The following is a 27,500-nucleotide window of genomic DNA, read 5'->3' as shown; positions in this document are numbered from 1 at the left end:
CGTCAGCCTCTGATTTAAAGCCGCTCGCAGCTCACCGGGTAGATCTGGAGATCAATATAAGCTTTTTATAAATGTATTTATTTATTTTTCAACCTGTCCCAAAAGAATGATGCGATGGATTAACGAGTGGACGAACTCCCCTCGCTCCCTCCACCTGTGTCAGCAGCAGAGATTTAAGCTCCGCCCACAGTGAGACACACAGAGGTCAGAGGACAGAAACACAGGAGACTCTCAACACTGAGCTGGAAAACAAACGGCTGCTCAGAAATTAGGGTAAACAACATAAATAAAATTATTGGGGTACATGTACTTTTTTCTGCTCGTCTTTCCGTCCCTTCTTCATCCCTCATCATAAAAGTTCAACGATGGAAACGCCCCCAAACATGCCGCGTTTTGAGGCCTAATATCTAATGAATGAGGGATTATTTTCAGATGGACCTCCAGAAAACTAAGAAGAAGGAGTGACTTTAGCTAACAACACCGAGATAACTGATGGACACATTTTATTCACTTTGGATTTGATGAGAGAAGTTGAATGGGAGTCTATGGAGCCGGAGGCTTTTTGGAGCCGACCTCTAGTGGCACTCGCTGGTATTGCACTTCTGAATTGGACTGAGACACATCTGTCTAAATCCAGCTGGAATCACATTTCAAACCTCCTCTGATTTGCAAAAATTTAATTTAATGTTTTTTTGTGTGTTTTTTTTACAAACATTTGAACTTTCAGTCTTTACTTGTCCTGACATTTAGCTGCTGATAGTATTGATTAAAGGCTGGACCTGACCATCCACACCCACTGGCCCTTGAGCTCTACTTCCTCTATCAGTACAGTGTGTGTGTGTGTGTGTGTGTGTGTGTGTGTGTGTGTGTGTGTGTGTGTGTGTGTGTGTGTGTGTGTGTGTGTGTGTGTGTGTGTGCGTGTTGGATACAAAAAGCACACACACACACCCACAAAGTAAATGAAGCAGTCCCATGCTGTGGACTGACATCACGCAGAGCATCCTACGGGTCACAGCACTGCTCAACCAAACCCAGTCAGTCTCCACAGGACTGAGTCAACCTTCCTCCATTTAATACACAACAACAACAACAACACACACTGGTGGAGCCGGTCTGAGGCAAACACAAGAAATAAAAGACAATTTTTCCCTCTTTTGTTCTGTCTCCTCACACTTCCTGTCCAGACTTCCTCTGTCTCTCACAACACAACGGCCGTGTCACAACAACCTCACCAACAACAGGCCGCCCTGTTGCCCCCAGTAACCACAAAACAGTTTTCAGACTACATTTCACTGAAAACGAGGCTCATTCAGCGTTTTCTGTCGCGGTTGTGTTGGTGAGGTGAGCTGCGTGTTGGAGCAGCTCACTGACAGGAAGCGGTTGGCTTTTATTTCAGTGTGTGTTGGTAACAGAGGAGTGAAAAAGGGAGAAGCCAGCGCAGTGCCACGCCGTCAGGCTGCTCACACAGGTCGGACCCGTTCCCAGCCTCCAGACAGGGCTCGGCTCCGGTACTCATCCTGATTGAATGCACGTGACATTTCACTGCAGGACGTGGCTCGTGCCTGGCGCTCAGCTCACCGCAGCGGCAGGATGCTCCGGAGGAGGAGGAGGAGGAGGAGGACGCCTTCACACGTCCAAAAACCAAACCAAACCGCAGCAGCAGCACTGCACCGTCTCCGCAACGCGCACAAACTTTACGCGTCATCACCACTAATTACCCATTTACGCACAACACGAACAAACTTGACCAAACAACAACAGGATGAAAACACACAAACAGAGAGAGGAAGGAGCCGCGAAATGAAGGCTGAGTGTCGCTCTTACCTCCTGCTGTGAACTGAAGACCGCAGCCGCTCCTCGGAGTGTGCGGTGGAGCCGCGAACCGGTTCACTAATGACTCGATCAGTGAGGACTGATATACCACTTCCGGTTGATTGACTGTCAAAATAAAATACACACAAGCGGGATGGTTCTCCGTCTACAGTCAGATAACATAGGAAAAGGCAAGAGTGGTTTTTATTTCTCTTTATATTTACCTAATATTATACAGTAAATGTACATTATACATAAAAAAAAAGTCATGAATACAAAACAAACACATAGACACAAACAAGAGTTATACTCTATGGGAATAAATAATAAAACCTAAATGACTAAAATCTTGACAATCGGTTGTTTTAGTTCATTACGAACTGTTCGTCAACCTGCACATCCTTGGAGATGTAGATCTGCAGGAACTACAAAATAAAATTATTTAAAAAAGGGTCAGAAATTTATCTGAGGGGTCCTCGAATGATTAATGAGGGAGGAAAGAAGGAAAAACTAAATTCTGATACACAAATCTGTTGTTATTTGGGGGTTGTACTTTATATTAAACAAAAAATAATTCATAGACAAAACTAGATTAATTAAAAACTCTGAATTTATGTATCAACACTGAAATCAGCTACTTATATTTTCAGAGAAACCACTACTTCATTTCTGTTTAGGATACTTTTCTGCATGTTAGACACTTAAATACTTGGAGAAAACATTAATTTTTTTAAAGGGCATTTTAACATTTATTTTGAAGGGCAACCAGCCCTACATCCGGTCAATCCTGTGTATTCTCTCTACCTTGATGCAGCAGATAACAACCAGTGGTTTCCTAAACTCCGCCTGGAAACCTCAGAAGCTTCTTCACACTGAACTAACTGAAGTTACCTGCGTTATATGCAGACACTGCGCATGTGCAACAGCAGAACCAAAAAAAAAAAAAAAAAAAATCATTTAAACATGTGAACATGCAGTGGGAACAAGATGAGACACTACTGACATACTTCAAGTCCCTGCTGGAATATTAAAGGAGTATTACACACATAAAGTGGGCTTACATCCAAACACGTGCACACACTGTAACTACACACACACACACACACACACACACACACACACACACACACACACACACACACACACACACACACTCAGTGTGTATGTGCAGAGGGAAGCTGACATCTGCAATGGGCTGAACCATATAATCAATCTGTCCAGAGCTCTGTGTTTATGTGGGAAGAGGATGAAGAGGGTGATGAGGAGGATGAGGAGGATGAGGAGGATGAGGAGGAGGAGGAGGAGGAGGATGAAGAGGAGGACAGTAGTTACATGTTTGCTGTCACACGTCTGATCTTCTGTATTTGGGGGATGTGTGACGGGAGCAGAGCAGACACCTCCGGAGATGATCGGGTGTGGAAATACTCCTCTTTGGTAATAAGACTGCAGCAACTTCAGGTTTTGAAATCCGGATCGTGTGGAAACAGAACTGAAGTCAGTTGTATTCATTGAAAAGCTGCTTATTTCAGGCATTTTCATCATTCTTACTATTTTCTACAGTGAAATAAAGAGTGAACAAAAGTGTCAGCAGAGCTAAATATGTTTCATAGTTCATCAAAGAGCCTCGTTGACAGCGTCACACAGGTCACAGGTCAATAATAACCAATAATAAACTGTATTTGTCCAGTAACGTTCACACAAGCAGACCTGAACGCAGATCAGACGAGCTGCAGCGCGGAGGGAAGGAAAACAAGTATTCTATGTGGGAACTCCTTCACAATAAAAGCATCCAGGTGACGACCTCATGACGAGAATGAAGAGCATACGTGTTATTTTAAAACCTTCTATGATTAAACCACTTCCTCCTCCAGCAGCTGCAACCCAGTGAAGCGTGAGATAGCCACGCTTTGAGTCTCTCCAGGCATGAAAGTTACACGTTTTCCTGCCGCATGGTTTGAGGCATGTCATTTACAAGAAAGTGAAACGTGGTCACATGCTCCAACGTGGAAGTTTCATGCTTTGACAGGCCACAAAGCGTTGTCAAGGAAACTCTCTTGTTTAGGCCTGATATACTATGAGACTCCTCTGATTCCCTGAATGTGGCTTTAAGGTCCCATAAAGGTCCTCAGGAACTAACTGTCCATGATGAGTGTTGATTGTGGTCACACTGGACACAACATGTTTGTCTGACAGTCTTCAGACAAGGACACAATCTTCTCCTTATCAGAACCTTTGTGTTCCTTATAGTTGTTCAGACAGACCGGCCTCCCTGCAGCTCTATTAGCAGCCTCCTCTCTGACATACAGCCACCAATAAAACCGCTGCGCTGCCTCAAACACACTTCGCCTCTCTGCGGCCTTAATAACTGCCCACACACACCAACACACACACACACACACACACACACACACACACACACACACACACACACACACACACACACACACACACACACACACACACACACACACACACACACACACACACACATACAGAGTGTATTAATCCAGGTCACAGAGGCAGAATTGAGTCTCACATCATAACATCACCTGAGCTCCTCGTTCAGCTGCAGTCACTGATAATAAACACACATGAAATTAAAGCAGCTTAGTTCTGTCTGTCAAGCTGCTTCTACAACTAGAGATTTATCTTATTTTTAGCCTTTCAACCTTTTACTTCAGTCATTATATTTCTGAGAAAATATTTTGTACTGAAGTCATAAACCCGAGTTCTTCTTCCTTCCCCCGGTGGTCTTGTCAGACGTGTCGGCTCACGTAAAGCTGCAGTCATTGTGAAGATAATTCAGATTTATCAGTGCTGCTGCAGGTTCCTGAAGAGAGATCAATAATTATCACCTCCTCCGAGGGCTGAAAAGGTTTTTCACTGAATGGAAACTCTCAGCTTAAAATTCAGAGGAATTCACACTCAATCTTTTTAAAGAGAAGCTTCACCTGTTAGTGAAACAAAAGAGAGGCCTCTTTAAAATGTAGAAAATCATTCATACGCTCAAAAGAAAAATATGAATGAGCTAGTTGTATTTCTTAAACGGAACATAATCAAAACAGACTGATTGTACTTCATTTGATTAAATAGAAATGTGTGGCGGTTATTCAACAAATTATTTCTGAGTGTAAAAAGTTCTCCGATTTTTTTTAAAAGCAGCAATAAAAGTTCAATATTTAACTTCGTCTTTAGTGGAATATGCAAAATGTACAAGATAATGTTTTGTTCGCAAAGCTCATTATCTTCTAAAACAAGATCAAAAACAGTATTTTTTATTTTTATTTTCAAGATTAAGTTAATTAGTTTACAGATGTACATATATAGAGAGAGTTGCCAGATAAATATAAACGAGTGCATATTTGTATTGCAAATACTCCGGGGCGTTTCCGTTATTTTGTCCACCTTATTTACATGAATGAAAATAAAAACAGACCCGTTTGTAAAAGCTCATCATTCACCATCTTCATCCTTCAAAGTGTCTTTTTCAGTGTCAGATTTCTCTCCTGCAGGTAAGGGACAGGTGATACAGGTATTAGACAGATGTACGTGCATGTATGTGTGTGTGTGTGTGTGTGTGTGTGTGTGTGTGTGTGTGTGTGTGTGTGTGTGTGTGTGTGTGTGTGTGTGTGTGTGTGTCTATAAATAACTTCACATTTCAGAGAAGCCAAACGCTGCAGATCCTGTTTATCTGTGTGATGCTGCAGTATTTTTCAGTCATTATATGTTTATTTGTTTGTTTATCCAGTTGAGTTTTTCAGCGGTGTTAAAGAACAAGTCGGAGTAGTTTCAGTGACGACCTGGAGGTGTTATGGCTCTTTATTCCTGCTGATAACCCAACGACAGGATGATGCTTTGTTAAGAAGAGAAGAAAAGTTACCACCAGTTAAATGCATAAGTAGTTCCATTGAAATCATATAAATTGTAGGACTATTGATAAAGAATTCAAAAGATAAACATTACACCGTTTTAAAAAAATACATCTATTATTTATGATCAAACTATATCCAAATGTTATCTGTGCTCTCACAAGAAGTCATTTAGACATTAGAGGGTTAAAGCCTGAGCGTTTATTCAAAGGAAACCGCGCCTCCGTGCCCGGTTGCTGTGATCGTGCCCTCCCTTACCGACGTCCGCCGTCGAGGCGCGGCGGTGTTCATCTCGACCAAACCGCAGCATCTCCGAGCGCAGCGACGTCTCGCGAGAACTGCGACGTCACGTGGGTAATGGCTGGAGATCGCGGATATTAGTAGGGTACTTTTTCTGCTTTTTATTTACTTTATTGCGGATTAAAATAGTGCATTTGCGCAATGAATTTATTACAGCCGAAGAAGCGCTTTCACGGCCGGTTGCTAAAACAACCGCGCGCCGTGTTTAGCGCCAGCGTCCGTCGACACCACCGGGACGAACCGTCGAACCTTCGAAATAAGAGCACCATGTTTTCCGCGCTTTTCGCCACTACGAGAACAGCTAGCTGCGGCTCCGGGACCGGTCCTCTCCGGTCGGACGTCCGAGCGGTCTGAACGCACGTGGGGTCGCGTGTGCGGCCCAGAAAAAAGCCCACGAAGCTCCGTGAGACGATACGCGGCGCGCGCGGGTGTTTTTGTCGGCCGGTCTCCGAGCCCGCCGTTAGCGGTAGCCGCAGCCCGAGGCCTCCTCAGGAAGCGGGCGGGAGCTTTTATTTTCCAAAACGTCTCCGTCTCACCTGCCGGGCTGCCGACCGGAGACACACCTGTCCCGGGGCGCGTGTTTCAACGGTCCCGGGCTAATTAGACCATTAATGAGCAGCACGGTTTGTCCTCTGACTAACTTTATCACCAACAACTGTCTCCAACAGGAACCCACGAACTCCGAGCGAACAGCTGTGAAGCTTCAGCACCGACACCACGGACAGTAGGTGGTTTTATTTTGAAGGTTTTACTGACCCGGGGAAGTGTTCTTCTTTTAGTTTTTAGTTTTGGTGCTTTTCATTTTAATATTGAAATATTCTCCCTGACATTGATTTTCAAAATATAAACCATTACGAAGCCTTGTTGACTGTTGATTTAGTGCTTCAACAGGTTTTAAATCGGCTTCAGGAAATCACATTAAGTCTCATAAGGCTATAAATTATATATTCTGTGTTGTTTTTTAATGTAAACAAACTGCATGTGCGTCCCACTAACAGATATTTTTGTATCTTAACTTGAAATTAAAACCTAATGTGGATGAATACGCTGCTGAAAATAGCCCCAAACAAACACCTGCTTTCCTCCTGATGTTTGTTAAAAACTAAACTACACAATGTTTGAGTAATCTTTTTGAAAAGATTTACATCTTCAGTAGGAACAAACAGGTTTGATCTATAAACAAGGAAGAGGAAGGTTTTCAAGTGACGGACTAACAACCAACTTTATCCTCTTTAGGGACGTTTGTTGTTAGTTTGGATTTTCATTACTAATTAAAACTATTTGGTGTCAGAAATGTCTCAAAAAGACACCATAACTATCCAGTATTAATTAATTAATTAATTCAACCTTTATTTATATTCTCAGGAATAAATTGAGGGTAATTCTTATTTTCAATGATGCCGAGATTATATTGAACTAAATAAGAGATTTCATCAATAAAATGTGTAATAAATATAATAAAAATAGGCAATAAAGCCAAGTAGGCTGTTTTCAGTAGTTCAGACTTAAGTTTAACTTGAGTTAAAAGTTCAAATCTAGAAAGGATGTGATATAATGAGGTAAAGTCACATCGATAACGACCCTCTAAACTAACAGGAACCAGTGTTTGGGTCACATGTCCTCCGGGGGGGACGAACCCACAATATAACGTCAGCAGTAATAAATGAGAGAGGAGGGAGCAGCATGTCGATGAATCACACCACTTATGCATTCTTATCATCTTATATTCAACTAAACCCCCCCCCACCTCCACCTCCACCCTCAGCAGCAGCGATGGCTCAAGCCTTCAACCACGGGAAGCTGCTGCTGCAGCGCCTCCATCAGCAGCGGGAGATGGACTTCCTGTGCGACATCACCATAATGGTGCGAGACGTGGAGTTCAGAGCTCACCGCAACATCCTGGCGGCCTTCAGCGAGTACTTTGCCTCCCAGGCCGAGAGGGGTCAAGAGGTCACGACCTTGGACCCCGACAAGGTCAGCCGATACTCTCTGGAGAAGCTGCTGGAGTTCGTGTACACCGGACAGATGAACCTCAGCAGGTAGACGCAGGTTCAACGCAGATATTTGAACATTGTTATTTTCTGAACTAACCCGATGACTGAAATGTTGTTTTGTGGTTTCAGCACCAGACAGGCCGCCGTGCGCCGAGCGGCCGTCTTCCTGGGGATGGTCGAGGCCACCAAGTATCTGGAGGAGATCCCTCACTGGTTCGAGCCCAGCGAGACGTCCCAGTCGGAGGCCGATAAAAAAGCCGGTCTGTCTCCGCGCAGCCCCGCCTCTCTGAGCAGCCCCAGCTCCCCCGTCCCCCTGTCCATCGTCTCCGTCCCCAGGGACTGGCCGGAGGACGGGACGGTCGGCAAAAAGCAAGAGGGCGAGGTCAGAGGCGTAAATATGAAAGACGAAGACAGGAGTGACGAAGAGTACAGCCCCGCGGTGCCGAAGAGCGCCGGGAGGGGGCGGGGGAGGGGCAGGAGGCCGAAGAGTCTCAGCGGCGAGCAAGTGGCGGCGAGCGGCTCGGCCGACGCCGCTCCCAAAGTCCAGAGCTACAGGGGGAGGGGCCGGGGCAAGGGGAGGGGGCGGGGCCGCAGGAGAGGAAGAGGAAGAGGAAGAGGAAGAGGAGCCCCGAAAAGGGAAGATCTGGTGATGGACGATTCGGACACGAGCGTGAAAGACTTCGGGGACACGTCGGCAGACTGGAGCCCGTCGCAGGACGACGAGACGCCGGCCAAGAGGCCTCGTATGAGCAGCGGCGAGGGGAAGAGGGGGCGGGGCCGGGGGCGGGCCAAAGGGAGGGGCAGAGGGAGGGGACGGAGGAGGACGGAGGGAGAGGAGAGCGGCGCGGTGGGGGCGGAGGAGGAAGAGGAGGAGGAGGTGGAAGAAGACGAGGTGGAGGAGGAGGACGAGGAGGAGGACGAGGAGGAAGAAGGTGAGCCCGGCGAGCAGGATCCGTCAGAGATGGACGAGCTGACGCTGTCGTGCACCGAGTGCAACAAACTGTTCAAAGACGTCAGCAGCCTGCGGAGACACGAGAACATCCACAACGGGCTGAAGCCGTTCTCCTGCATCTTCTGCTCCAAGACCTTCAGGCAGGCCACGCAGCTGAAGACACACCTGCGCATCCACACAGGTGAGCTGAGGGAGGGATTAGGGGAGGAGCTGTAGCTCATAGACTGTATATTAGCGATCGTCGCCGAGGTGACGTCGCCCGTAGGTTTGTCCCCGTTTGACCGAACCCTCGTCTTCGTCTGCCTCCAGGCGAGAAGCCGTTCACGTGCCCCGACTGCGACAAGTGTTTCGCCCAGAAGTGCCAGCTGGTCGCTCACCGCCGGATGCACCACGGCGAGGAGAAACCGTACACCTGCGAGCGCTGCGGCTTCAAGTTCGCCACCTCGTCCAACTACAAGATCCACATCAGGTACGTGAGCCGAAGGGAAGTTCAGCCGCTTCCTGCCGGATGTTCACGCCGCGTTCGTCCCGTTTGTCTCCCGCAGGCTGCACAGCGGAGAGAAACCGTACGTCTGCGACATCTGCGGTCAGGCGTTCGCTCAGTCCAGCACGCTGACGTACCACAAGCGCCGGCACACCGGAGAGAAGCCGTACCAGTGCGACCTGTGCGGCATGTCCTTCTCCGTGTCCTCCTCGCTCATCGCGCACGCACGGAAACACACCGGTGAGAGTCCTCCTTTCTTGGGTTTTTAACCTTCCTCGCTATTCCGACGTCGGCCGCTGACTTCTTCCTTCTGTCGTGCGTTTCAGGCGAGACGCCGTACAAATGCTCGCAGGGGAAGTGCGACGCGAAGTTCGTCACGTCCTCCGAACTGAAGAAACACATGCGGCGACTTCACCCCGGTGAGTTCACATACGAGAGACGCACACAGGAAGTGAGTTGTTACACGAGGAGAAATCGGAGTGAATACTTCGAGCGGACGTCGACTGAGGAACGTTGGAGACGAGAGCGGATCAGCCGGGCAGGAAGTCGTAGATCGGCCGGGCATTTTTCAAAATAAAACACACTATGTAACTGTGGTCTTTAAAGTAGGACAGGAAACGTGTCCTCCACTGCAAAACACAACTAACTGTATTAAGTTTGTCTGCAGCACAACGTAGGAAAGAACAACAACTAATAGAAAATGGACTAAAAAGAATCTGTTTAACTGCAAAAATCAAGAAAGAAGACAAATCACATGATCACTTTGCACTGTTACAAAGGTGTGATTCATCTTCTGTGTGTGTGTGTGTGTGTGTGTGTGTGTGTGTGTGTGTGTGTGTGTGTGTGTGTGTGTGTGTGTGTGTGTGTGTGTGTGTGTGTGTGTGTGTGTGTGTGTGTGTGTCTCCAGAGGGTAACAACGGTGTGCAGTGTTTGATGTGTGGAAACAGGTTTGCCAGCGTGAAGAACATGATCAAACACCAGGAGAAGGCTCACGCCGAAGAGGTGCGCCAGCACAAGGAGAGGGCCCGGGCAGGTGAGCTCTTCAGAGGGGTTTAAATCACTGCAAACTGTCTGGCCGACTTTCCATAAATTAAATTAAAGTTAAGAGAAACTCTCAGGCAGCTTTTCAGCTATAAAAAGAGCCTTAAAAATGTAATTGAAGACCAGTTACTAGAAATGATCAAGTTGAGAGAGGAGAGCTTCAGTTTTGTGTTCGGTCCGTTAGAGGAGCTGCTGAATCAGCAGAACGAACACCAACTATCGGTTTGAGTTTCTTCAGTTTCCTCCGGTCTCTGGTGGTGAACCTGATCTACTGATCTCTGATCGACTGAATTAAAAGAAACGTTTGGATGTGTTTGTCCCGTCAGTGGTCCTGCTGGCCTCCAGCCATCCGGTGGCCTTCGTCCAGAGCAAACTCTCCCACGAGAACAAAGGTTTGGTCTCCATCGCCAAAGTGGAGCCGGCCAACCCCGACCCGGCCACGCCCAACCCCAAGGACTCGGCGCCGTCCCCGGCCTCCTCCGACGTCGCCGCCGACTCGGCCGACGCCACCAACATCCAGGACTTCAAGTCGGAGCCCTCCCACCCCCCCCTCACCTCCGGCGACCAGGTGACCTTCGAGGCCGACCAGGAGCAGACCATCAACTCGGACACCCTGCACGCTCTGGTGGAGCAGCTGCGGCCGCCGCCCTCCCCCGCCCAGAGCCTGGAGCAGATCGTCATCATCAGGACGGTGGACACCGCCGAGAACAGCGCGCCGCAGCAGTGAGGGGGCGGAGCCTCGAGGGGGGTCGGAGGTCGCTCTGCTCCAACAACAATCAGCCGCTGTTTGGAGCGTTCAGGCTGATGAGTCCGAAATACAGACTTCTACCGACGGTGATGTTTCATCTGGAGACTTCTTCCAACCCGGAACTTAAGTTCACAGTTTTCTCCTTAAATCCTGTCAGAAGACGAGCAGCAACATCAACAGGAAGATGGTTCAACTGCTCACAGTTTGGGATGAACAAACGTTTTCATGACAAAGTATCTGCAGAATATTTTTTCTCAAAGACCAAACGGACGTCCTCTAATGTCCTTTTTCTGTCCTTTTTCTGTCCTTCAAACTGTCCAAAACCAAAAGTTACTCAGTTCACAGAGAAGCAACAAATTCTGTCGTCTGAGATCCTGAAACTGGAAGAATTTTATTCACCAAAAAAAACAACAACTCCCAAATGATGAATTGATTACAACAATATGTCGAATCCTTTCAGTACTAATGTGCACACAGTTTTATCTTTTATCTATAAGTTTTACAGGTGTCTGATCTCCACAGTGGGTTTAATCAGTAAATGATGAAACATTCACGTCAAACAGAAACTGGCAAAGAAAAGTGTCAAATCATCACGTCTGAGAAGCTGCGAACGGTAATTGTTGACATTTTTTCTATATTTGTGAATTATTCCAAATAATAAAGCTGCCGCTCTAATCTGGATAATCTGAGGCGATGTTGCTCCTCAGAGATCGTAGAACATTTTATCACTTTGTAGGATTTATGGTGAAAACTATAGAAAATAAGACCCGAGTTGTGAAAGACTTGAATTTCCTCCTGAAGAGACGGCGTGTCGACGTGTTTTCATGAAGACGGATCTGCAGATCTGCGTCTCAACATACCAACTGTTCACTGTGGTGCCAGTAAATATCTTAAAATCTACCGTTCAAGTCCTCGGTTACCTTCAAAGTTTGCATCCCGGTTGATTAAACCGCCCGACGTCGGCATTATTTTACACTTAAAATGATAATTTTAATGAGTCTGACGTGGATGAATTGATCAATAAATGCTACAGCTTTGAAGCGTGAACTGAAACCTCCGACTCTGAACATTTCCTGGATCGTTTTCTGATGTTTGGATGAAATAACAGATGTACAGAGAAGGTGGAGGTTCGACTCTCGTGGTTTTAATCGTTGATGTAGTGAGTAGGAGCCCCGCGGTCGCCGTGTCGGTGTACCTTTTTTATTTATCACCCGGTGAATCTTCCACCCTGCAGTGTTTGACACGTGATGGTGATGTAAACACAAACCTGTCGATGTAATAGAGGCCCTGTTTGTTTATTTGTTTGTTGTTGTTTTTTTAAACAGTTGTTTTGAGTGTTTGAAAACTACATTAATCAGCTTGAAAGTAGCTGTTTGTTCATTTCATGCTTTCTTTCTTTTTTTTGTTTTGAATGAAGTGTCTGCATTAACTGTACAAGACATGTGGATCACACATACGAGTACACGACTATAAAGATGTATAAAGATTGTACAACTGAAGAGGAAAATAAAATCAAAGACAGAAAAAAGGGACAATTAGACTGGTGGTTGGTGAAGATTTTCAAAATAAACTTCCCTCATCATCTTCTTACATTAATTTCACTGCACACTGTCTTTTTAAAAACGGACCCTATTAAGAAATGATAATTTCCTGCATTTATTTGTTTAAAATAACTTTTATATTTTGTCAAAAAAAATGATTCTGAAATTGTGTAGTATTGCAATAAAATGTGTTTCTGTACTCGGGCATCTGCCGGCGTTTTAAAGCGCTGAATCGAGTTCCCTCAGAAAAAGGCCATGGAAAGAATTATTAGTCTTAAATTTAATAGACAAAATCTTGACTACTTTTTCTTTCATTAAATTAAATCAAGAAGTTAATTCTTGGTAAAAAAAAAAATACAATTCAGTTTCCTCCACTTCCTCTTTTTGTCCTTCGCGGAGCGCCGTCCATTCCACTCTGCGTTACCATAGCAACTCAAAACCGTGCGATAACGCGACGATGGCGAGCGCCACTATTTTAAAGTTTTACAAAGCTGTTTGCGCCAAAGACGGGATAGAAATAAACCCGTTGATTGTAGAAGTGTTGGAGAAGACGGCGGAAACAGGGTGAGTGTTTCAACTTTCGACTCCAATGACTGGAAGTCAAGATTTCAGTTAGAAAAATAACAAACTGTCAAGATGTCAACAGTCAACTGGCCAGCTAACGTTACTGAACAAAAAGTACAAATCCTGCATTCAACATGTCACTTATGAAAAAGTATGGAAAGAAAAATGTACTTAAAGCATAAAAAGTAGAAGAAAAATGTCCCCTAAGTCCGTTATATATTATTATTCCATATTATTGTATTGTATTGTATCCGATATACTATACTTTACTATTACTATTGATTTATTAATGGTTAATCTGCTGATTAATAACTTGACGTATATTATTTGAAACAATTAATAATTTGTGTCTGTTGACAGAATATTAACTTATTTTAGATAATTTTCTGAGTATTGTTTACAGTGTAGTAATGGTACTTCTATCTAAATAGAGGCCCTGAATACTTCAATACCAAATACAGTGATTAAGTGATTTATTTTAAAGTTTCAGAACTATAAAATTTCCCAAAAGAACCAGTCTAAAGTAACTGATGTAGAAATAAATTTAAATGCATCAAATTAATTTAAAAAAAAAATAGAGCCACATGCAACGTTAAGCATCTAAAATCTGTGATATCATAAGTGTAAAAAGCTGCATTAAAAAAAAATTCTGTTCTGTGTTTGGCAGGAATTTCACCTTAAGACTGAAAGGAAACAACCGGCTGAAGTGCATTCAGAGACTCGTTAACAATGACGTCTGCGCTCTCTCCCAATGTCTGGAAAACAACGAGCGCGTGACAGGTGAGCCGTCACAATCAGGTCAACTCAACTTTAATGACTATTAATAACTATTTCTTTTACGTGAACAGGTCTTGATCTGAGGTACAATAACATCGGAGATGCAGGTGCTGAACGCCTGGCTCACCTCTTACAGGTGATGAAAAGGGGAATAAATAATGTATCATAAATAATTGAACTGTTAATTCAGACATCGTTATTATGATAAACAGATATTCTCTGGTAGCTTTGGTTGAAACGAGTGTTTTCTCTGAGCAGGAGGAGAATTCAGCTCTGCGATCTTTGGACTTGACGTTCAACGACATCGAGTCCAGCGGAGCTGAAGCGCTCGCCAACAGCCTGCAGGTAACAACAACAACAACAACAACAACAAAACTACCTTTGACGGCCTTCTGCAGGAGCTCTTCTCTATAACTAAAACTCAGTTTTTGTGGCGTCCCCCAAGGCTCCGTGTTGGGTCCGATTCTGTTTCCATTGTAGATGCAGATTATAAATCGTTCTGAAGACATTTTCTGTCATCGCTATGCCGACAATACTCATTTATTTATCTCAGTTTACACCTTTCTGCTGTCACGTTTAATTTTTTTAATGGTTTTTGGACCACAGTGGAGCTCTGTGGTATTTTAGTAGAAAACATTTATTGTTGCATTTGGTCTTTTCATGTGATTTATTGACTCCGACGGATTTAAAAGTTTAAATGAAAAGTAACGATACGTTCTCTCCCTCCTCGTCCCTCTGCAGTTTAACAGCAGCTTGCTGTCTCTCAGGCTGTCGGGTAATAAGATCGGGAACAGCGGAGGCGTGCGGCTGGCCAACATGCTGCAGCTGAACAACACGCTGCAGGAGCTGCAGCTGGCTGACTGCGACCTGGTAAACACAGTTATAACCATAACGAGATGGCGGGTTAGTGGCGTTTCAAACCGTCCAATCAGAAGCCCGTTTCTGTCTCCGCAGTCCATTGAGAGTGTGACCGCTCTCGGCATCATGCTGAAACACAACAAGGCTCTTCGCTCTGTGGACGTCAGCCGGCCGCTGCTCTTCAGCCAGCGGGTACGAACACACCTCACGTCCTCGTCCTCACGTCCTGGTCGTCCGGTTGTCTGAGGCGGGTTCAGCTCGGCCCGACGGATCAACCCGACTCTCTGTGCCTCAGGCGGAGTGGACCGTGCACTTCTCCGAGATGCTGGTAGCGAACAGCAGCCTGGTGGAGCTCCACCTGGGGAAGATGGGGATAACGGACAGCGCGATGGAGAGGCTGGCCGACGGCCTGAGGGTGAACCGCAGCCTGTGTTACCTGGACCTGCGCTGGTAGGAACCACGACGGGTCCGAACACCGGCGAAGAGCCACAGATCGTTTTCATCCCTCTGAACTTCTTCATGTTCATCTGGTCTGCTTTCCTTCCTCTTCATCTCTCTGTCGTCTCTGATTCCTGCAGCAACCGTGTGAGTCGTGACGGCGCGCAGTACCTGGCCGAGGTGCTGAAGGAGAACACGGCGCTGAAGGTGGTCGACCTGTCGTCCAACCGGATCCAGGACGAAGGTGCTGTGTACCTGAGTGAAGCCATCGTCTGGCCGGGCTGCGTCCTCAGAGAGTGAGTCCAACATCATTCCTGCAGCTTTAACACATTCAACGTCTCTTCAAAACCTGTCTGTTAACTTGAAAGATTTTTAGGAAAAGAACATCTGCAGTTGTTTTTTTTTACTTAGTTTAAAGGATTTAGATCCCTGAAGAACAGTTTTCCTGATTCTGAGGATGTTTTAAGTTCTGAAGGGAAAATGTCCAGTTTTTAATTTATTTGAAGTCTTTTTAAATAATTATAGAGACAGTATCCTTATTTGAGTATTTTAAAGGTTACAATACAGTTTCTACTTATTTGAAGGACGATTGAAGATCTGAGGATAAAGAATCCATTTGTTTTACTGCTTTCTGAGAGGCCTGAAAATGAAAAATTATCCAGTTTTTAGTCATTTTAAGGATTTTTAGATGTTTGCAGAGAATAAACTGTCATGTTTTCTGCATATTCAGGTTGTCCGTCCGGAGTAACAGCATCAAGACGGAGGGTCTGCTGTCGCTGGCCGAGGCGATGAGATCCAACACGACTCTGACACACTTGTACGTGTGGGGGAACCAGCTGGAGGAGTCGGTCTGCCAGGTAGACGCTGGACAGATCACATCCAACACCTGGACAACACCTACAACACCTGGACAACACATCCAACACCTGGACAACACCTCCAACACCTGGACAACACATACAACACCTGGACAACACCTCCAACACCTGGACAACACATACAACACCTGGACAACACCTACAACACCTGGACAACACCTCCAACACCTGGACAACACCTCCAACACCTACAACACCTGGACAACACATCCAACACCTGGACAACACATCCAACACCTGGACAACACCTACAACACCTGGACAACACCTCCAACACCTGGACAACACATCCAACACCTGGACAACACCTCCAACACCTGGACAACACATACAACACCTGGACAGCTCACCTCCAACACCTGGACAACACATACAACACCTGGACAGCTCACATCCAACACCTGGACAACACCTCCAACACCTGGACAACACATACAACACCTGTAAACACCTCCAACACCTGTAAACACCTCCAACACCTGTAAACACCTCCAACACCTGTAAACACCTCCAACATCCTGCCGCCTCCTCAGGCCTTCAGCGATCTGACGTCGAGCGGCCGCCTGCCGATGGATCAGACGGACGTCAGCTCGTACCAGGTGGACGGCCACGTGTTCCTCGCCGAGGTCTTCCACGATTTGAGGAAACGGTTTTACGGTACAAAGATCTGCTTCGACACCGACCTCAACGTCACCACGGAAACGTCCTCACACGCTGCCACGAGCGCCGACGCCACCTTTCAGCTGCACACCGAGGAGCCGCTGCCGTGAACACGGCGCCGCTCAGCCGACAACAACAACCGACACGGTTAAATAGAATAGTAGAATCAAATAAAACGATGCAAACGTGCCAAAGAAACTAGAAATAAACCTTCTGGACTATAAACTGTTGTGAGTTTTATTAGAAATGAAATGTGCTCTGATTATAATAAGTGATTTAGAAGTAACATGTTCTGTTTAAATCTCATAGATCCACTGAATGATTTTAGTTTTTTTCTCATGATGACATCACGTTTGGTCCTTACTCCTCAGGCTGACCCTCCTCCGGACCCTCGGTGCTCCCCGCCGCCTCCTTCTCATCTGTATCCCACTCCAGCAGGACGCTCCTCTTCCTCAACTTGGAGCTCAGCTGCCGTCTCTCCTGAGAGCCGGCGGTCCACCGCTGCAGCGCCAGCCGGGCCAGCGCCGACATCCCGGGCAGAGCCCGGAGCAGCGCCGGCAGCCAGGCCGAGCAGGGGGCGGAGGTCGAAGGTCGTAGGCTCAGGTCCAGGTCCTCCAGCGAGCCCAGACCTCCCGCTGCGAACAGGGCGGACCGGCCGACGTCCCCCGTCGACCCGTTGTAGGACAGATCCAGAACTCGGAGGGAGGACAGACGGCCGCGGCCGCTCGCCGCAGCTGCGACAGAGAACCGATCGGTAATATTGATCCGTTTAATCCGACCAATCAGAGAGGAGGGTTTCCTCCATGATGTCTCTGTTTGAAATCGTTATCTTTATCTCAATGACGTCTGGTTTCCCTCCAATCAAAAACACATTCGCTCTTTACTTCCTTCTTTATTCATTTTTCTCTTTAGTTTATTTTCATCTTTTCCTTTTGAAGAAATCTGAGAAACCACAGATTCTGAATTTAACCACAAAAAGCTCAACTTATACTTCACATAAAAAGTTTATTTTGTTATTGATTCACATCAAGATTATTGGAAGTCTTAAAACATCTCAGCCTTCATTTTTAAAGAACTTCTTTTCTTAACTAATATTTTTGCATCTCATTTTGTTTTAGTTTGATTTTTATGTTCTATGACAAGTTTTTTTAACATTTACTTTGATTTCTAAATAAATCTTTACTTACTTCACTATAACTTAGACCCTTAAATATTGAAGTTTTAGCTTGAAAAGTGACTTAAACGATTAATTATCAAGAGATGCAGTTTAATTAATAATTAATAATTGTTGCAGAAGAATGAACATTATTCCTCAAAAATCAAGTTTAAAACTTCCACTTAGCTGTTCTTTATAACCACAATTAAACAAAAATGAGTGTAATATGTCTTTGCCATGTGTTGAAGTTTGTGTTGTGGCGTTACCTAGGTGACGCAAGTCGTCGGTGGTGAGCTCGCAGCTGCTGAGGCGGAGCTCCAGGATGATTGACGGCTGCAGGGCGTCCAGCAGCAGAGACAAGCGACCGCCGACCACTTTACACCAGGACACGTCCACGGCACGTAGGAACGGCACGGCCAGAGCTGACACACACACACACACACACACACACACACACCATTGTCCTCAGGAATACATGGTTTCAAATGGATAAATAATCGCAGCCATAGCAGAACTTTGTGATTCAGCTACTTCACATTCACGCAAACCAACCACAAGGAGACACAAAATAAACTCAAAAGGCATAAATTTGTTTAAAAAAGAGTAAAATTCAAAGCAAAATGACTGCAGAGATCCAAAACTACTGCTAAAAGGCACAAAATGACCGCAGAAAAGCAAAACAACCACAAAGAAACACAAAAACTACCATGATTCAAAACTAATGGGCTGGAAATAGACTTAAAATGACTGAAAAATGTGTGTGTGTGTGTGTGTGTGTGTGTGTGTGTGTGTGTGTGTGTGTGTGTGTGTGTGTGTGTGTGTGTGTGCGTGCGTGTGTGTGTGTGTGTGTGGTGTGCGTGCGTGTGTGTGTGTGTGTGTGTGTGTGTGTGTGTGTGTGTGTGTGTGTGTGTGTGTGTGTGTGTGTGTGTGTGTGTGTGTGTGTGTGTGTGTGTGTGTGTGTGTGTGTGTGTGTGTGTGTGTGTGTGTGTGTGTGTGTGTGTGTGTGTGTGTGTGTGTGTGTGTGTGTGTGTGTTTACCCAGCGCGCTGAAGGACGCGTCGTTCAGGCTGCAGCCGTTGAGTGGCAGCCGCCTCATCTGCGTCAGAGGGAGGGCGGAGACCAGCGGCGGGACCACGTCTCCCGCCTCCTTATTGGACGAGACGTCGAGCTCCGTCAGCGCCGTCAGAGAGGGCAGCACCTGGACTGGAGACGGCGAGTCACGTGACCCTCGCAGGTATACGAGCTGCCTTTCGGGTCGGACCGAGGTTCTGAGAGGTTCACGGAGACTCACCGAGAGCCCGCAGGTCGCCCGGCGTCAGGCAGCACAGGTGGAGGTCCAGGATCTCCAGGTGGGACACGTGAGCCAGGTGGAAGGTGAGACGGCTCAGTCCACCTGACAGGTGTTTGTTACAGGACAGGTCCAACTCTCGCAGCGAGGGGAGGTAGCGGAACGAACCACCTGCAGCATGACGGGGGGGGGGGACAGACAGCACATCTAGTATGTGAAAAGTACCAGGATGTTCTGCTACATCCGGTTCTGACCCACAGTCCTCTGTTGGTGGTGCTGATGCTCCGCCCACAAAAGGAAGAAGAAGAAGAAGAAGAAGAAGAAGAAGAAGAAGAAGAAGAAGAAGAAGAAGAAGAAGAAGAAGAAGAGGCACTAAAACGAAGCACAAAACAAAAACAGTGAGTCTGATCCTACCGAGCGCGTCGAGGTCGTCGGCCGTCAGACCGCAGGCCTGCAGGCGCAGCGCCGTGAGGGAGGCGGCGTGGGACAGGGAGGCGGCCAGCGCTCTGAAGCCGTCGCCGTCCACTTCCTGTGCGAGCTGAGGGTTACAGGAGACGTCCAGCACGCAGAGTCGGGGGAGGACGGCCACCGATCCTCCTGAGAGGTTCACAGGACACGTCAGATACATACGAGCTGTCGTACGGGCAGAAATCAGCGTCAGAGTCGAGAGTCGGTACCCAACGCCGCCGCATCCGCTGCAGTCAGCTGACAGGCCACCAGGTGGAGCTCCTTCAACGGGGGCTGGAGTTTACCCAGCAGGCTTTGCAGGGCGACGCCCCCGACGCCGCCGTTCCAGGACAAATCGAGGACCTCCAGAAGAGGGACGCAGCCGAGAGCTTCGCCTGCACAAACACACAAGAGAAGTTCAGATGAGGAGCAGTGCATCATGGGAGATGTAGTCACTGAGAGACGAGCGGCCCCACCCAGAGCGGCGACGTCCTCGGCGTTCAGCCGACAGCTGCAGAGCCTCAGCGTCCTGACTCCGCCCACCTGCTGGAGGTGAGAGGTCAGCGCCGTCAGACAGCCGCCAATCAACTCGTTCCAGGAGACGTCCACCTCCTCCAGCTGAGGGAGGAACTGGAGCAGGGACGCTGAGGAGGACGAGAGGGATGCTGTCGACATGCGCTCGTCAAGTGGACCCGCACGCGCACGTGTGTGTGTGTGTGTGTGTGTGTGTGTGTGTGTGTGTGTGTGTGTGTGTGTCAGTGTGTCAGTGTGTGTGTGTGTGTGTGTGTGTGTGTGTGTGTGTGTGTGTGTGTGTGTGTGTGTGTGTGTGTGTGTGTGTGTGTGTGTGTGTGTGTGTGTCTGCACCGAGCTCCAGCAGGTCCGTGGCCGTCAGGTCACAGTGAGTCAGACTGAGACTCCTGCTGTCGCCTTTCTTCCCCAACTGCTGCAGGAAAACACACACTCGCCCCCAGCCGATGTGGCGTTCACTGTCCACCGACGCTACACACACACACACACACACACACACACACACACACACACACACACACACACACACACACGATGATATAGAGCTTGTGTTTAACTCCTCCCTTTAAAGAAGACTTTCACCTGAAAATCATCACTCGCAAAGAAAAAAAACAAACTCTGTTTTGTAAAAGAAAATAAAAAAATAAAGTGATATTAAAAATTAAAGCCAGACGTTGGGCGTCACCTGATCTCGGCCCTCGGTCCTCTTCGTCCTCGGGGATCCCCGGCCGGTCAGAGGTATAGGACAGGAAGCGTCCCAGCGGCTTCCTGTTGGAGGCGGCGCGCTTCCTGTCGGAGGCGGCGCGCTTCCTGCGGATCTGACTCATGATGACATCGAGAGGGGAACGCCTCTGGCTGCCGCCGTCCCGCCCCCGCTGACCATCTGACCAATCAGAGGCAGAGAAGAGAAAATGGAGAATAAGCCGACAACAAACAGGTCACAATCACAAAATGGACAATTACAGGATTAAATCAATACAAATTATATTAGTTTATATTCAGACACAAAACAGAATTATTTTTTTTCCTACTCATTCATAATTTTAAAGTATTCTCTCAAAAAACAAGCAAACTTTAGTCATTGTCCTTAAATGTGACTATAAATACATTTGATGGTTGAATTTGAGCTCAAATAAAGATGAAAAATCAACCTGTTTGGCATTAATTGAGATTAATTAAATAACTTGTAAAATGTGGTCCTATTTAAATATTTAAAAGTGGCATTTTAATAACTTGCAGTAAGATTAAAGACATTTCATGGATCAAATCTCTTTTCTAATTTAAAGCCTTCAGGGAGCGTGTGGATCTAAAATGGAGATATTTCTTCCACAGAGAAGAAACAGCCTGTTTGGTTTCAGTAAATCTCGGCGTCAGTTTCATTTTGATTCTCCTGAAGAGAAGTTCTTCTTACCTGCAGACTCCATGTGAGTTTTAAAGATGAAACACGAAGAAAAATCAGAAAATCTAAAAACTCGACTGTTTTTATGAGTCAGTCGTGAAGTGGAATAATTGACGGTTTGTTTTGAGCTCAGACGTGAATAATTCAAATGAAACAAGTCAGATCGGATCAGAAGTCTCCCTGAAGGCTGCGCTGATTAAAGATCACCTGCAGGCTCCATTAACTCCGATAAATCCGCTCTTTCCGAGTCTCTTCTTCACTTCTGCGGTCCTGCTCCCGGACACCTGCGTGACGTCATGTCCCGTGCTCGTCAGGTGGCACATCCCGGAAGTGCAACACCACCTTCAGTAAATGTTAACGTCGCTCTGCTCTGGCATCAGTTTGCACTGAAAGCTATTAAAACAGCTAAAATTGATTTAATAGACCGGTTTGGAAATAATTTCAAAATAAAAGTAGGCTAGATGAAAATTTGAATTAAGCATCCAATTTCATTTTTTGTGTGAAATTGTCTGCTATTAAATGATCCACCAGTTCTTGACTACACATTTACTTTGAAAATACATTAATATTCAGTGATATAGTTTGTAAGTTAAGAGAAATATTTTTATTTTGTTAGAACTTTCCTGCAACTCATCAGATTTTTAAAGTTTTTTTTCCAGTATTGAAATAATTCAGTGACAGTTTAAGCGTTTACAAATCAAAGTGGCTTTTAAACAGCAGGAAGTCAAACAGCCTTTCAAAACAAAAGTGGCCACAATTCAGTAGCAGTCTTAATTTATTTTTCGGTCCGTTCAAAATCCCTCCAGGATGACATGAGTTTTGTGTTTTAAAAGAAATTTCTCTCATTTAATCATCATTAAAGACAAAAAGCAGCAGATCCTCATATTTAAGGAGCTGAAAACAAATTAATTTTGTCTAAATTACCATTTTAGTACTTCAAACAAAACAAAAAAGATACGAGTTTGTCTGTTTGTTTTTTTACGATTATTTCTTTGAAATAATTTCAGTATTTTGTGTAATAATCCAGAAAAAGATAAAACTTCTAAACATTTTAGACCTTTTTTCCCTGTTTGGAGCTTCTTCTTCAGACACAAATAAAACCTCTCAGACGAGGACGTTTCCTTCCAACTTGATTTTATTAGATGTGAACTCTGCGCTGAAAGGATCGTGACCACAGTCTAAAGCGCCTCCTCCTCCTCCTCCCTCTGCCCTCCTTCGCCTCCAACGGGAGCCGAGCTCCTCCTTCGCTGGCAGAGGAAGACGAGCAGAGCGGAGCGAGGAGGCGTCTTTAAACACCGACATGTCCGTGTTCTGTTCCCGTCGTCCCTCCACGTAGGAAACAGAAAAGTTAAAATAAAGACAAAAAAAAAAAACAGCCGAGAAGGTTGTGATGGTGGAAGCCGTCCGAGCTTCCCTCTCAGTCGTCGTCCACGGTGGGCGTGATGGTGACGCCCCTTCTGATCTGCCCCCAACCAATCAGACTGGGAGGAGCAAACAGGAAGCAGCGGTTAACATGAGGAACAGACTGAAAACAGGCAACCAACAAACAAGAGGTTCATTCTGCAGCTGTTGAAGCTTCGAGGTGGAACATATTTGTTTGACCCGTTTCTCTTCTACGTACAAACGCTCTCCATGTTTGTTTGTCGTATTTTTTTAAGAGGCTCCGCCCTCTTTCTTACCGCCAATGTTTCTCCACACGCCGACTCAGCGCGATCTTCTCTCCGACCTCCGTGCACACGGGGTTGGTGAGGACGATCTTGGCCAGATCGGCCTTGACGGCGCTGACGCGGCCGCCCGTCGACAGCGAGCCGATGTTGACCATCAGCACCTCGTTCTTCGAGAGCTTCTGGACCTGCAGACGGACACAAAGGGGCGCTTGTTCATCCCATCGAGACCCCCCCCGGTCTCTGCAGCCTCACTCTGGACAGTTGGAACTACATTTCCCATGATGCCCAGCTCACCTTGGCAGCCTTCTTGTCGCCCTCTGTGCGGACTCCCAGCAGCCTCCTGAGCAGGAAGTAGGAGATCTCCAGCTCGGTGAAGATCTCGGGCAGCGCTCCGACGGCGCCGAGCACCTGGCCGACCATACGGTCCGCTCGGCACAGCGTCGGGTCGATCTTAGTGCCCACACCTGCGCACGCACACATTTTACTGGTGTTATTATGTCCTACTCTGTTCCAGTGATGGACAGAAGACAAACATCTCGCTCAGTTATCTCCACATTAAATCGATTTCAATCTAAATTTGAATCCCGTTCAGACGCAGCGTGAATCGTCTCCTACCGATGAGGCCGCCGGGCGCCGCGTACTGCAGGTCGTTGTGCTCGGCGAACAGAGACACGATCTTGGAGAAGATGGGTTTGCACATCAGTTTTCCTTCGTGGTCTTTGGACACGATACCGGGCCGCACCTCGATCTCCTGGCCCACCTGGAGAAGGAAGAGGACGGTTCAGACAAGAAGTTCACACCGAATCCGAATCAAAAACCTTCGAGAGCCGATCATGTTCCCGTGAGGTGACGCTCGCGGGTTCAGAGTTCGTCTCGTCACCTTGAGGACGCCCTTCAGGATACTTCCTCCGGCCACGCCCCCTTTCAGGTCGTCGACCTCGCAGCCGGGCTTGTTCACGTCAAAGGATCTGATGACTGAAACACACAAGATACACAAACAAGTTGCAACTCTGTTTCCAATCATAATAATAATAATAACAATAATGATAATAATAATAATAATAAAACAACAATAATTTGATGGCGGCAACACGTCTCAAAAAAGTTTGGACAGGTGCGACAAAAGACTGGAAAAGTTGTGTCAAGCTAAAAAAAAACAACAACATGGTGGATCATCTGACAACTAATCAGGTTACCATGGCAACAGATCAGTAACATGATTGGATATAAAAAGATGATTTCAGAGAGGCAGAGTCTCTCAGCAGTGAAGATGGGGAGAGGAAATAGTTCAACAATCTCAGAATAATGTTCCTCAACGTAAAACTACAAAGAATTAGTGGATTTCATCGTCTACGGTTCATAATATCATGAAAAGATTCAGAGGAATAACTAATTCTGTTGTGGAAATCACTGCATGGGCTCAGGAACACGTAGAAAAGATAGAAAGAGTGAAAAGAGAAGCGGCGTGTTTTGCGTCTCACCGATGAGTCTGGGCTCGGAGATGAAGTCTCTGACGGGCACGGGGATCATTTTAACGATGTACTCGCAAACCACCTCGATGTTGTACTTCAGCTGGGCCGAGATGGGAATGATGGGAGCGCCCTCGGCCACCGTGCCTGCAGCAAGGACGGCAAAACAACTCGTATGGGTTTAAGCGCCTCGAGGACGGAACGAGACTCGTCGCTTCGATGACGTCTCCGGAGCGGTCGGGCCGACTCACCCTGCACGAAGGCCAAGATCTGCTCGTACTGCTCTTTAGCCTGACTCTCCTTCACCAGGTCGATCTTGTTCTGCAGGATCAGGATGTGCTTCAGCTTCATGATCTCAATGGCCGCCAGATGCTCTGATGTCTGGGGCTGAGGACACGACTCGTTGCCCGCTGGCAAGACGGAGACAACGACAGCATGAATGAATGAATATATATATCGATATATATATATATCAGGATAAAATAGACACAGTCTGCACTTAATCAGTCAGAAACCTACCGATGAGCAGGAGAGCTGCGTCCATGACGGCGGCTCCGTTCAACATGGTCGCCATCAAAATGTCGTGACCGGGACAGTCCACGAAGGACACGTGTCTGCGAGACAGAGAGGGAACGGTTACGACTGGAATTGGATTTATTTTTTTACTTCATTAAATCATTTAATTTCTTTGTTTCCGAGACCCAAAGATATTTTGTTTACGACCACAAGACGCTGGTAGAATTTGGACTCAAACCATGATTTGTTTTTTTTTTTTCTTTTTTTTAACCATTTCCCAGAAAGCCGTCGTCACTTCCTCCCGTCTCACCTGACCAGTTTGAAGTTTCCTTTGGTGCCGGAGATGTCTGTGGGGAACTCGTCCGGAGTGCTGCTGCCACAGGAGCGGTAGCACTCGGGCCGGGGGCAGCTGGGGTCGTCCAGCTTGTAGACCTACAACACCATATTTTATTTATTTATTTTTTAAACAGAACTAGGTCAACGGTTTTTTGTTTTGTTTTAAAGCTCAGATTCAGAGAACAATCCATCCTCTCACCTTGGCGTTGGCATATCCCAGCTTGATGGTGATGTTCCTCTCCAGCTCGTTCTTGAACCTGACGGTGTGGACGCCGGAAATGGCCTTCACGACTGTGGACTTTCCGTGGGCCACATGACCGATGGTGCCTGACGGGGAGAAGAAGAAGAGGTCAGAACAGGAAGTGTCAATCAAAATAAATAAAAAGTGATCAGCTGCTATGTGGATGTCATACCGATGTTGATGGTGGCCTGTCTGCTGATGATCTCCTGAGAGAGAGGCGTCAAGGTTGATACATCCTGCCAAGAGAACAACTGGTGTTAGGCAAAAAACAACAGGGGGGGGGGGGCAGTGCTGCCTCCCTCTTTTTAATCCTGGAGCTGAATGTGAACAAAGGGGGAGGCAGCACATGCAAACACTAACACATCATCAGGACAACAATATAGCAGGGATTTTGTCATCTTTTATTGTAGCTGTGTGTGTGTGTGTGTGTGTGTGTGTGTGTGTGTGTGTGTGTGTGTGTGTGTGTGTGTGTGTGTGTGTGTGTGTGAATATATGAGCAGGCATTTTTTTTTTCTGGCCAAAATTGAGATGATCAGAGTTTACTCATCAAATGACTCAGTTTTAATGGAGTCTGTCAAAAATACTCTAAATCAACACAAGTATTGTTGTTTGTGTTTTTATTGTCTAATTAATCTCTCAATCTAAAAGCTACAACACTAATGTAAAGTTTATCAAAGCCATTTTGCTTTCTTCCTGATATTAAACTTCACTTTACCATCAATAAAAACACAATTCTTCAAATGTGCTGGTGGTGAACTGCTGAAGATGAATTTATCTGTTACCATGTCAATCTAACTCCCTGTGAGTGACAGGTTTCATATGAAGGCTGTATGGTCGGATGTCAGTCTTTAAACGTGGTGTAATCTTCCATTGCGAACTCCATCCACTTTTTGGACGATTGTCCAACATAGCAGATGATGCTAATATTCGGCTCAGACGGCGAACCAAAGACCCATTACTGACATTAATAACAGCCACGGCGCCAAAAAACACGTCAGACATTCAGACGTTTGTTTCCTTGAGAAACGTTGATCAAATCAGAGTTTAATCCCCGCTGGAGGTGAGGCGGGTTTCGGTGCTCGCCGCCCCGCCGGGCCTGCAGTCATGTGCCGGGTGGAGGCGGCGCAGCACCGGACACCGTTCACCGGAACGACTTCACACCTTTTCTGGCGCCGTTTGAAGCAACACGACGGACCAACAGACACCGACGCGAAATGACGGATGTGTAAGCGCCCTCGGACGGACTCTTACCAGAGAACTCAGGTCTTGCTTGGCCAGGTGAGGCTGCCCGAGCGTCGTACCGCACTCGTCCCCCGCCATCTTGAATGGAAAAGGATGAGAGAAGGTGGCTGCGGCGAACGCCTGATCAGCCGGCGAAACCGTCGTTTGTGTTCGCCGACAATCACTTATTCAACCAAATACGCGTTACTTCTTGGACTATAAGTAGGAGCTCTTGCCGATTTAAAGCAAGCTGTGAGTACTATTAATTTATTTTCAGTGACAAATGACAGATATAGTTGGCAGCTCGCGTTGTTCAG

The 27,500-nt window shown here is 46.5% G+C and overlaps 5 protein-coding genes across 11 annotated transcripts in view; 2 read left to right on the top strand and 3 right to left on the bottom strand.

The window, feature by feature from the left end:
• The window catches only part of pld1b (phospholipase D1b), a 23,429-nt gene extending 21,526 nt beyond the window's left edge, over positions 1–1,903 (bottom strand). The window contains exon 1 of the mRNA XM_069706880.1: positions 1,825–1,903. The gene's annotated coding sequence lies outside the window, so the exon portion shown is untranslated. The remainder of the gene's footprint in view (positions 1–1,824) is intronic.
• A 4,110-nt stretch (positions 1,904–6,013) lies between these two features.
• On the top strand, positions 6,014–12,940 carry mynn (myoneurin). 4 transcript variants are annotated; one of them, XM_069706857.1, is made up of 9 exons: positions 6,014–6,066; positions 6,650–6,705; positions 7,750–8,020; positions 8,105–9,108; positions 9,237–9,396; positions 9,473–9,651; positions 9,738–9,830; positions 10,319–10,444; positions 10,779–12,940. In XM_069706857.1, the coding sequence occupies exons 3-9, from the start codon at positions 7,755–7,757 to the stop codon at positions 11,177–11,179; spliced, it is 2,229 nt and encodes a 742-aa protein (XP_069562958.1). In that variant the 5' UTR covers positions 6,014–6,066; positions 6,650–6,705; positions 7,750–7,754; the 3' UTR covers positions 11,180–12,940. The 4 variants fall into 4 exon arrangements, with proteins under 4 accessions (XP_069562958.1, XP_069562954.1, XP_069562956.1 ...); XM_069706853.1 differs by having other exon boundaries at positions 7,747–8,020; XM_069706855.1 differs by having other exon boundaries at positions 6,038–6,061; positions 7,747–8,020.
• A 258-nt stretch (positions 12,941–13,198) lies between these two features.
• On the top strand, positions 13,199–17,125 carry lrrc34 (leucine rich repeat containing 34). The gene is made up of 10 exons (XM_069706862.1): positions 13,199–13,305; positions 13,973–14,085; positions 14,154–14,218; positions 14,341–14,427; positions 14,824–14,952; positions 15,037–15,132; positions 15,236–15,390; positions 15,519–15,674; positions 16,109–16,235; positions 16,790–17,125. Exons 1-10 carry the CDS (start codon positions 13,199–13,201, stop codon positions 17,024–17,026), a joined length of 1,272 nt encoding a protein of 423 aa, XP_069562963.1. The 3' UTR covers positions 17,027–17,125.
• Positions 17,126–17,129: 4 nt separating this feature from the next.
• On the bottom strand, positions 17,130–22,015 carry lrrc31 (leucine rich repeat containing 31). 4 transcript variants are annotated; one of them, XM_069706860.1, is made up of 10 exons: positions 21,746–21,992; positions 21,020–21,217; positions 20,671–20,805; positions 20,283–20,450; positions 20,037–20,201; positions 19,774–19,956; positions 19,363–19,530; positions 19,110–19,274; positions 18,339–18,494; positions 17,131–17,650 (listed from the first exon to the last, which is right to left on the bottom strand). In XM_069706860.1, the coding sequence occupies exons 1-10, from the start codon at positions 21,756–21,758 to the stop codon at positions 17,277–17,279; spliced, it is 1,725 nt and encodes a 574-aa protein (XP_069562961.1). In that variant the 5' UTR covers positions 21,759–21,992; the 3' UTR covers positions 17,131–17,276. The 4 variants fall into 4 exon arrangements, with proteins under 4 accessions (XP_069562960.1, XP_069562959.1, XP_069562961.1 ...); XM_069706859.1 differs by having other exon boundaries at positions 17,130–17,650; positions 20,037–20,450; positions 21,941–22,015; XM_069706858.1 differs by having other exon boundaries at positions 17,130–17,650; positions 20,037–20,450.
• An 835-nt stretch (positions 22,016–22,850) lies between these two features.
• Positions 22,851–27,317, bottom strand: eif2s3 (eukaryotic translation initiation factor 2, subunit 3 gamma). Its single transcript, XM_069706852.1, has 12 exons — positions 27,214–27,317; positions 26,135–26,198; positions 25,921–26,048; positions 25,696–25,817; positions 25,389–25,483; positions 25,121–25,279; positions 24,882–25,016; positions 24,281–24,375; positions 24,016–24,160; positions 23,695–23,864; positions 23,413–23,585; positions 22,851–23,214 (listed from the first exon to the last, which is right to left on the bottom strand). Exons 1-12 carry the CDS (start codon positions 27,280–27,282, stop codon positions 23,151–23,153), a joined length of 1,419 nt encoding a protein of 472 aa, XP_069562953.1. The 5' UTR covers positions 27,283–27,317; the 3' UTR covers positions 22,851–23,150.
• Between the last annotated feature and the right edge of the window lie 183 nt (positions 27,318–27,500).

Source organism: Brachyistius frenatus, unplaced genomic scaffold, assembly GCF_029030835.1.
Source record: "Brachyistius frenatus isolate BFR_SWC_R1_liver_20210118 unplaced genomic scaffold, ASM2903083v1 Contig_65, whole genome shotgun sequence".
Classification (NCBI taxonomy): domain Eukaryota; kingdom Metazoa; phylum Chordata; class Actinopteri; family Embiotocidae; genus Brachyistius; species Brachyistius frenatus.
The sequence above is the reverse complement of the archived record's forward strand: the minus strand, read 5'-3'. Positions and strand labels throughout refer to the sequence as shown.